At 44.7% G+C, this 10613-nt stretch overlaps 1 protein-coding gene across 1 annotated transcript; it reads left to right on the forward strand.

Annotated features, from left to right (window-relative positions):
• Positions 1-38: 38 nt before the first annotated feature.
• LOC133464819 (uncharacterized) lies at positions 39-7345 on the forward strand. Its single transcript, XM_061747006.1, has 6 exons — positions 39-317; positions 463-529; positions 708-873; positions 1498-1564; positions 2650-2772; positions 7301-7345. The coding sequence occupies exons 1-6, from the start codon at positions 39-41 to the stop codon at positions 7343-7345; spliced, it is 747 nt and encodes a 248-aa protein (XP_061602990.1).
• The last annotated feature ends 3268 nt before the right edge of the window (positions 7346-10613 follow it).

Below are 10613 nucleotides of genomic sequence, written 5' to 3' on the forward strand. Positions count from 1 at the left end.
TCCTGCGGAAATACCTTAACAAAGAACCTGCTGCAGCAATGTCTGAGATCAAACAGGAGTGGCCATTTCTCTTCTCTCAGAAATGCCTATTCTCACACTTTGGCCTCCTGACGGACGTCGATGTCCTTCAGAAGCTACAGGAGAAAATTAGTCGACGAGGACAGACCATCCTGGATTACTGTGCAACACTGGACAACCCCAAGATCCATGATGTCCTGGCCTGCTATGATCCAGACTCTGACAAGGCTGCCTGCATCCTGCTGCTCCTAATGTTGTACTTCAAAGAACCGAAAGAGAGTTTGATGCTTGAAGTTGATGTAAGATTTTTTATTCAAATATTTAAAATGCAAAATGAGTGATTACATTACCAACATTTACCTTGTATGATATGCTACCTCTGACCAATGAACAATATTTATCCTTTATCCTAAATCCATGCCATTGTGTGTTACTATGTTACAGCCATGTGCCACTTCTGTGGACGTCAATACTTCAGAGCTCCCCAGCACCCCCTGCTTGATCATTCAAGGTAATGTTAATTTCATGTAGTATCGACATTTCTAACAAATTATTTTGTTTTCATTCTAGAAATCTACCCGATCACAATAAATAATAATTATTATAAGAATTACATTTGTATAGCCCTTTTTATCTGAAGCAGATCGCAAAGTGCTCATAACACATAATGTTGTATCTGTTCATTTCAGGTGACACGATGAAGCCCTCTGGATGGCTTATATCCATCGAGGGACATGTCGTGATGGGCCCACACCCTTTCTTTTTGCACGGAGTAGCTGCTTTCTTCAGCAGCTATTACGTCTTCAACCTTGAGTATCCTGCCACTGGATCATCAACGCTGGAGTTCATTCAAAGGTATTTTATAAAGATCACATTTAATCTTCTAATTCACATTATAGTACAGGCTTCCAACTTAATGATTGTCTTGAGGTCTAAAATGCTGACAAACGAGGTAGCTGAGGCTAGCCTGGTGAGACTATCCTGATCTCGCAAACTCTTATTCAGTTTCGCTCTGCAGATCAGTATGGGTATCTACACGTTATGCTGACAAATACCTGCTGGTCCAATCACAGCTGTTTATTCTGTTTTGGGGCAGGCTATGTGATTTCGAAACGTCTATTGCAAAATGTGAATGTATTGAATGAAGTAGAGGAAATTTTCTTTAAAAGCAGAACAAAATCCTCTCAGACCCTTAATTGACAAGGATGTATTTGTCATACTTTGAACAGGGTTTAGTTTAATTTACTAACTGGTCAATTGCGTGAAGACGCATTTCAGTGGCGGCGCACGTTGATATGGCCTCTCATCAACCACTTGGCTACAACAAATTATGGTGACAGGAAGGTCTAACAAGTTTGGATTATAAATCTACCAGGGTTTGATGTGGGAAAAGGCACAGGTGAACACCTTGATAAATGTTGCCTGCAATACATATTGTAAGTCTGTTTTAAAACTGAAACTATCTTTGCTTATTAACAGGTGCTTCCCGGGCATCAATCCTGAAAGAGGCTCAAAGACCAAGAAGCGGACAACAATGAACCCTCATGTGAGCACCCTTTGGAGGAAACTTGTTGACTTTGAGTGGGCATCATAGTATTTTTTGCAGCAGTAGTTGTCAGGCTCAGTTTTGAGTAGCCTCGTTCTTTATGTAATTTTTTTAAAGACAACTTTGTACTACAAGATTTTTACGCAATGCTGTGCGTGTGGACTCATTATAATGTTTGAGACTGAGAAGAGCGCCTGACTCCTTTACGACATCCCTTCATCGCTCTCCCTTCCTCTCTTATCTTGCCATGAAGGCCTCATGCCCATCCTGTCCATTACTGTTTTTGTGACACAGCTAGTTAAATAGTTGAGTTGTGAGACAGGTAGTTGAATTGCAAGTTTGCACAATTTCTCTGCATTTTCTGCATTTTAAGGTGGCTTTTATGACTAGAAATTCAACTTTCTAGTCATAAAAGCCATCTTAAAATGCAGAAAATAAAGTTCTTGGCATCTGCTGTATTCATATTGTACATATTGTTCTGTAGTGCTGTACAATGTTATTAAATATGCCATTGGGCTAACATTGACTTTACCTCAGAGTTGTTTGTTTACAATGTTTGTAAATTCACAGTAAATGGAAGCTTCTGCATTACTTTTACAGTAAATTACTGAACAATTTTAGCATGACTTCCACAGTATACATTGTAAATTCACAGTAAATTATTGTCAACTTGTACATTACTTTCACAGTACACAATGTAAAAGTACAGGGCCTTGTTGTAATGATGTACAGCAAAAGGTTGTAATTATCCAGTAATGTACTGTAATATCACAGTAATTGCTTTGTCATTGAAGCTGTAAAGTTACAGTATTCAGTTGTGTTATTTCAACAATGCATTGTAATCTCACAGATATAAATTACAGTAAATTTCTGTGATATATTTCACAGTATATTGCTGTAATCCTTACTGTGAAAGTAATGCAAAATTTATCCAATTATTTAATGTAAGTTCACAACAAAAAAATTTACAGTGTATGAATTTTAATATGCATGACTCTACAAATAATTTATTAGTAGGGTATAAAACCATTCTTTTAACATGATCAGCTGAGAGGATCCTGGGAGTCTCTCTCCCGACCCTCCAGGATATCTACAGCAGCCGCCTCACCCGAAAAGCCCTCTGCATTGATAGAGACTCCACCCACCCATTCAACGGCCTCTCCAGTCTGCTGCCGTCCGGAAAAAGACTGAGAAGCCTTAAGGCAGGGGTAGGCAATTCCGGTCCTCGAGGGCCGGTGTCCTGCATGTCTTAGATGTTACCCTGCTTCAGCACACCGTGATAAAAGTACCTGTGTCATTAACAGAATTGTGCAGCCCTGGATGACAAGCTGATGACGATGATTAATTAGAATCAGGTGTGTTAAAGCAGGGAAACATCTAAAACATGCAGGACACCGGCCCTCGAGGACCGGAATTGCCTACCCCTGCCTTAAGGCCAGGACTAGCAGACTGAAAGACAGCTTTCTCCACCAAGCTGTCGGGATGCTGAACTCTCTCTCTGCCCTGCCCTCCCTCAACCCTGCATTTTAACTTTTTAACCAATAGCACTGCCGCCTAGAAGTCTGTTCTTTTATACTTGTACTGTGTTTTTATATCTGTGTCACAGTTTCACAGTGTAGGCTAGGTTTTTTTTACTGTTTAACTCACTCCCCTGTCTTTCCAGATCCTGCCACCCTAATCAGCCAGAAATCCACTCATTCCCTTCACCTGTGCTTCCCCACCCAGCTCCACACCTGGTTTCCCTCATCAGCAGTTCCCCTCATATACCGGCCCATTTCCACCTTCTTGTTTGCCAGATTGTCGTGTGCTTTTGCCCCGCTTTCCAGCGTTCCTGATTTCTGTCCTGTTCCTGCCTGCCTGCCTGCCTGCCTGCCTGTAACCCTGCATGACTCCCGGTTTTGGATTTTTGCCTGCCCCTTTGGACTTGTTTGCCTGATCTGCCTGTCTGCCCGGTTCGATCCCTGCCTGTCTTTCACCAGTATTAAAGCCTCACGGACTCTGATTCTGCCTGGTGTTGTGCTTTTGGGTTCTCTGTCCTGTCTGAGCCGTGACAATCTGTTTTTATGGTTTTTCTGCAATGACATATTGTTATGTGTCCTGTCAGTGTATGTCTATATTGTCACTGTCTTGTCCAAATGTATATACACGGTGGCCCTGGGGAGAATTGCAATTTCGAATCCTATGTATAAACCTGTACACATGGTTTTGACAAATAAAACTAACTTGAACTTGAACTTGAACTTGAGATGGGCGTGGACCAGGACCTGGGTGGACCAGGACCTGTCTGGACCAGGACCCATGTGGACCAGGACCTGCGTGGACCAGGACCTGTCTGGACCAGGACCTGCGTGGACCAGGACCTGGGTGGACCTGCTACGAGGTCTGGCTGCAGCACATCACATCACGACTGGAGCTACAATTCTTGGTGTTGATGGATCAGGTCTGGTTCTGGAGGTTCGCAGGTTTGAGCAGATCCACTTGTTTCTCATGTCCGACCCAGAACCGGAAAGAAATAAAAGAACCGACCCAACACCGGCAGCTAGCTGGAAGTGTTTGGCTCCGTCCGCGTCGGCATTTGAGGTTTCATGCAATAGGATTGTGTTTGTGTTTCCTGTAAAACCCAAAGGTCCTTCCAGGAAAAGGGTTTCCTTGACCTCTCATTGGCTGTAGTTCAAAGGTGAACCCCCGACCAGGTGTGGACCTGTGGAGGTTCGGCTGAGGAGGGGGAGGTCTCCGTTCCTCCGGTTAGGCCTCGGGGTGGGGGGCACCAGAGTAGACACCTGGGGCCGGATTCACCACTGACTACGTTTACATGCAGTCAAAATTCGGGTTATTGCTAATATTCCGGTTACTGAAACATTCTGAATATTCCGTTTCCATGCGTGAGCAAACAGGGTTATCCCTGTATACATGGTAATTAATCATTCGGGATATCCCGATCAAACCAGCGACGCGCAGAGAACGTGATGACGCAATTCCCGCTTCTTATTCCTGTATCCAAATTCAAAACAAATGCTGCTTCACGCAACTTTTCGCTCACCTTCTTGTAAATCTTCTATCCCGGTACTTTCTACCGTCTACAAATGCAGAAATGTTCATATCCTTCATTACATTTATGAAGTGATTAGTCTCCTCCTGGTCTTGTGTTTCTCCGTGTTTATAAGAACTTCCTGGACTCAAAAGACCAGGATTCCTTGTGAACAGAGCATGCGCAGAAAACAAATTCATGTTCTGTTTGATGGGGATATTCCGTTTGGCGTTTACGTGACCGAATATTCAGGTTTTAAAAGGAGTAACCCAGGGGTCATATTCAGGTTTTTAAAAACCGGAATATGAGCAAATTCGGATTATTCAAAGGGGTTATTGGTGTTTACATGGCCATGCAAATTCGGGTTATTGCCAATATTCGGGTTTTAAAAGGGTTATTGATGCATGGAAACGCAGTGAATATGTTCTTAAGAACGATCTTAAGAAATGTCTTAAGATCTAAAATTAAGAAGTTCATAAGAAAGTTCTTAAGTGCAATTCCTCAATATTTTCTTAAAAACCCTCTTAAGAACTGTCATTTCTTACGAATTTCTTATTTTTCCTACTTAAATATGTCATTGCATTGCACGCGCCAACAAACAAGATTTATACAGGTAGTTTGGTCTTAACTGTCAGTCAGTCACTAAACATGGAGAAGGAGAAAAAGAGATGCAGGAACTTTTCAAGGTTATGGTGGATGAGATTAATGTGCGAAAAAAATACCATTGAGGAAAATTAATAATAATTAACTACCACGCTAACTAACATGCTAACAAACAGTTAACAGACTCTTTGTGTAATTAATTACAAAGTATATCCTCAAACTATGACCTACTAGTCGAAACTTGTCTAAAATGTGTTGAAAAAAGTGATATTAGAGTCTTATTATTATTATTATTATTATTATTATTATTATTATTATTATTATTACCTTTTCACAGAAGAAATTTTAAGACAGGTCAAGGTTGTCTTAAAGTTAAGAAAAAAGTCGAGAACAAATTTGAGAACTTTTATTTCAAGAATACCATTTATTCTTAAGTTTTTTCTTAAGAAGAAACTTAAGAAGAAGGTTGAGAAAATACTTAAAGGAACATGAGGCAGGATTTATGAAAAAAATCCGTATACGTTTTAAGTTTTCTAGTAATAATGTCAGATGAAGCGTTCCAAACCAAAAAGAATGAGCCCTCTAGTGTATCTCTCCGTTGCCTTGAACAGGCTGTGTGCTGCAAAATGTGCTGCAATTCCGGACCCGAATTTCCCGCGCTGTCCTGCAGATGTGACGTCACATGACGCTGCATGCGCCTTCTCGGCGGCGCACGAGTAAACATTGGATACGCGTTTGAGTCATGGAGGCAGCTTCAACTTGAATTGGGACTGAAAACAGATGCTGACATGGCTCATTTCCTACTGACCAGGTAAGATAACACTGTAAGTCATATTTAGAGCTTGATTTGAACGGTGCTCCCGTGCCGGCTTCGCTGTTGGCTGCAGGAACCCCGACGGTCGTCGTGGCGCTAATGAGTCTCATTTCTTATTCTTGCCTCATGCTCCTTTAAGAAGAAAGTTGAGAAAATACTTAAGAACTTTTTTGGAGAATATGACTTCTTCTCTTTTTTCTTCTTAAGACTGAACTTAAAGGAGCATGAGGCTGCTTTTAAGAAATGAGACTCTCTAGCGCCACCCTTCACCACGACGGCCGTCGGGGGTACTGCAGCCAACAGTGAAGCCGGCACGGGAGAACGGGGAGAACGTGCATGCAGCGTCATGTGACGTCACATCCGCAGCCCAGCGCGGGAAATTTGGGCCCGAATTGCAGCACATTTTGCAGCACACAGCCTGTTCAAGGCAACGGAGAGATACACTAGAGGGCTCATTCTTTTGGGTTTGGAACGCTTCATCTGACATTATTACTAGAAAACTTAAAATGTATACGAATTCTTTTCATAAATCCTGCCTCCATCCTGCCTCATGCTCCTTTAAGAAAAAAATGACACTTAAGAAGATTTTTTTCTTAAGAATGTTTTGTGAATCCGGCCCCTGGGCGGCTTTGGCTAAGGAGGCGGAGCCTGTTGAGGTGGTCATTGGCCACCTGGATCCAGGCCGGGACCGATGATGTCATCGCATCAGAGTTGTTAAACACGAGTCCAACAGTTTTTAGCATAACACACACACACACACACACACACATACACACACACACGCACACAGGGGAGGTATTTTTTTCCTCCTGGCAGCTAAAAATGGAGAGTTGTTTACTCCGGCGAGCAGATGCCTCCGTGACCCACAAACACCCACAACCACTAACAACGTGCACAGACCACACACACACACACACACACACACACACACACACACACACACACACACACACACACACACACACACACACACACAGACACACACACACACACTGCAGCACGTGCTCTCCAGCGAGCAGCGAGGGGAAGCCGACCAACACTCCCAACGCTGGCGGAGACGTCGCTTCGCCCGACCACTTCCCTCTCCTCCCTCTCCATGGTTACGGTTGCTAGGGAGGACAAACAACAACCCCGTCGCCCCTGGAAACGCCTCACATTTCCACTGAACCTCCTCCAGACGCTCCAGGAATCTGGTTTGGGTATCAGGACTCCAGACGGCCGTCGTCAACGGCAACACTCTTTAGTGAAACCGGTCACATGACCCTCCAGCTGAGCGTCTGGTTCTCGTCAGCTGGTTCTCAGCTCCCGCTCCGGGGACTTTAGTGAGAAATACTGACCCTGTTTAACCTTCTTATTGGACGCTTCACTTCTGAAGGAATGAAAGATCTGAGCGGAGGTTGAATGTCATGAAGGTTCATGTCTGAAGGTGAAGAAGTCGTTTACCAACAATCAGAAAAAAAAACTCAACTTAACCTCCACCGATGGAGCGGGTCGGATGTTCCATCCATCAATCTAGTCATCCATCCATCCATCCAACAATATATATTGTGTTGAAATCTGGGGTAATACTTACAAGAGCACCTTACAAAGGATATGCACATTGCAAAAAAGAGCAGTAAGGATAATAAATCATGCTGGGTATCTCGATCACACCAATCCTCTATTTCTTAAATTACAGACTTTGAAATTTGTGGACCTAGTGAAAATTAGAACAGCAATAATAATGTTCAAAGCAAGAAATTATACACTGCCTGAAAACATTCAAAAAATGTTTCAAGCTAAAGAAGGACAATATAGTCTAAGAGGAAAATTACATTTTAAACAACCATGTGTACGCACTGCTCTTAAAACCATGTGCATATCAGTCTGTGGGGTAACTTTGTGGAATGGTCTGGATGATGAAATCAAACATAGTACTAACTCTATACAGTTTAAAAACACATACAAGAAAGCAATTCTTGACAAGTATAAAAATGGGGACCTCTAAAGAAAGTAATTTACTTTACATATGTATTTCTTGATTATTATTTTGTTCATTGTGGATGGATTATATAAGATACAAATATAACTGCCGGCATTCAAGGCTGTTCGTGGATCATCGTAGAGGTGACTGGGAGATTGGACTCTTGAATTTTGGATATTGTAGGAGACCGGTTCAATTATGATTATAATTACTGATATTGCTTATTGGTTGTTTGTGTTGTATTTATTTATTTTTTGTTATTTTGTCTTTTTCCTTTCTTTTCTTTTCTTCTCTTTCTTTTCTTTTAATTTGATTTAATTGTTATAGGTTATATATGATATGATATTGTGAGGAAGGGACAGGACTAAATAAGCGTTCTGCTTCCTCCTGTTCCCTCTCCAACACATTGTTTTGCTGTGTGTTTTATTTTTGAATGAGACTGTTAAATTGTTTTGCTTTTTTTTTTTTATATTTTGATGCTTTTAATTTGATTGGGTTTTGTTGTGTTTGAGACAAAGCCAATAAAATAAAAAAAAAATAAAACTAGTCTTTCATCCATCCATCCACCAGTCCATCCATCCATCCATCCATCCATCCATCCATCCAGTCTTTCATCCATCCATCCACCAGTCCATCCATCCATCCATCCATCCATCCATCCATCCATCCATCCATCCATCCATCCATCCATCCATCTAGTCTTTCATCCATCCATCCACCAGTCCATCCATCCACCAGTCCATCCATCCATCCATCCATCCATCCATCCATCCATCCATCCATCCATCCATCTAGTCTTTCATCCATCCATCCACCAGTCCATCCATCCATCCATCCCTCCATCCATCCATCTAGTCATCCATCCATCCATCGGTTGGTCTTCAGAGACCTGCAGGAGGGTCTCTGCGGTTTAAAGGTGGTTTAAGTTTTTCAGATCAGCAGAATAAACTAAAGACATCGAAGCTGAACTCAGTTTCAGAGAGAAATAAGTGAAACCAGAATCTAAAGGAGCTTCAGCTGAAACCTGGAAGACGACGAGCGTCATGTTCAGGGATAATTACGGCTGCTGGAAACGGTTCCTCTGCACACGTGCAGCCGCCCAGCCTCCAGCGCTACAGACCACCACAGACCACCTCAGACCACCACAGACTACCACAGACCACCTCAGACCACCACAGACCACCTCAGACCACCACAGACCACCACAGACCACCTCAGACCACCACAGACCACCTCAGACCACCTCAGACCACCACAGACCACCTCAGACCAGTACAGACCACCACAGACCACCTCAGACCACCACAGACCACCACAGACCAGTACAGACCACCACAGACCACCTCAGACCACCACAGACCACCTCAGACCACCACAGACCACCACAGACCACTACAGACCACCACAGACCACCACAGACCAGTACAGACCACCACAGACCACCTCAGACCACCACAGACCACCACAGACCAGTACAGACCACCACAGACCGCCTCAGACCGCCACAGACCAGTACAGACCACCACAGACCGCCTCAGACCGCCTCAGACCACCACAGACCACCACAGACCAGTACAGACCACCACAGACCACCTCAGACCACCACAGACCACCACAGACCACCTCAGACCACCACAGACCAGTACAGACCACCACAGACCGCCTCAGACCACCACAGACCAGTACAGACCACCACAGACCGCCTCAGACCGCCTCAGACCACCACAGACCACCACAGACCAGTACAGACCACCACAGACCACCTCAGACCACCACAGACCACCACAGACCACCTCAGACCACCACAGACCACCACAGACCAGTACAGACCAGTACAGACCACCTCAGACCACAGACCACCTCAGACCACCACAGACCACCTCAGACCACCACAGACCACCTCAGACCACCACAGACCACCACAGACCACCTCAGACCACCACAGACCACCTCAGACCACCACAGACCACCTCAGACCACCACAGACCACCACAGACCACCACAGACCACCTCAGACCACCACAGACCACCACAGACCACCTCAGACCACCACAGACCACCACAGACCACAGACCACCACAGACCACCACAGACCACCACAGACCACAGACCACCACAGACCACTACAGACCACCACAGACCACCACAGACCACAGACCACCACAGACCCCACAGACCACCACAGACCACCTCAGACCACCATAAACCACTACAGACCACCACAGACCTCAGACCTCAGACCACCACGGACCACCACAGACCACCACAGACCACCTCAGACCACCACAGACCACCACAGACCACTACAGACCACCACAGACCCCCTCAGACCGCCTCAGACCACCTCAGACCACCACAGACCACCTCAGACCACCTCAGACCACCACAGACCACCACAGACCACCAAAGACCTCAGACCACCACAGACCACCTCAGACCACCACAGACCACCTCAGACCATCACAGACCTCAGACCACCTCAGACCACCTCAGACCGCCACAGACCGCCACAGACCGCCACAGACCAACACAGACCACCTCAGACCACCACAGACCACCTCAGACCACCACAGACCACAGACCACCACAGACCACCACAGACCACCACAGACCAGTACAGACCACCACAGACCACTACAGA

Source organism: Cololabis saira, chromosome 18, assembly GCF_033807715.1.
Source record: "Cololabis saira isolate AMF1-May2022 chromosome 18, fColSai1.1, whole genome shotgun sequence".
Taxonomy (NCBI): Eukaryota; Metazoa; Chordata; class Actinopteri; order Beloniformes; family Belonidae; genus Cololabis; species Cololabis saira.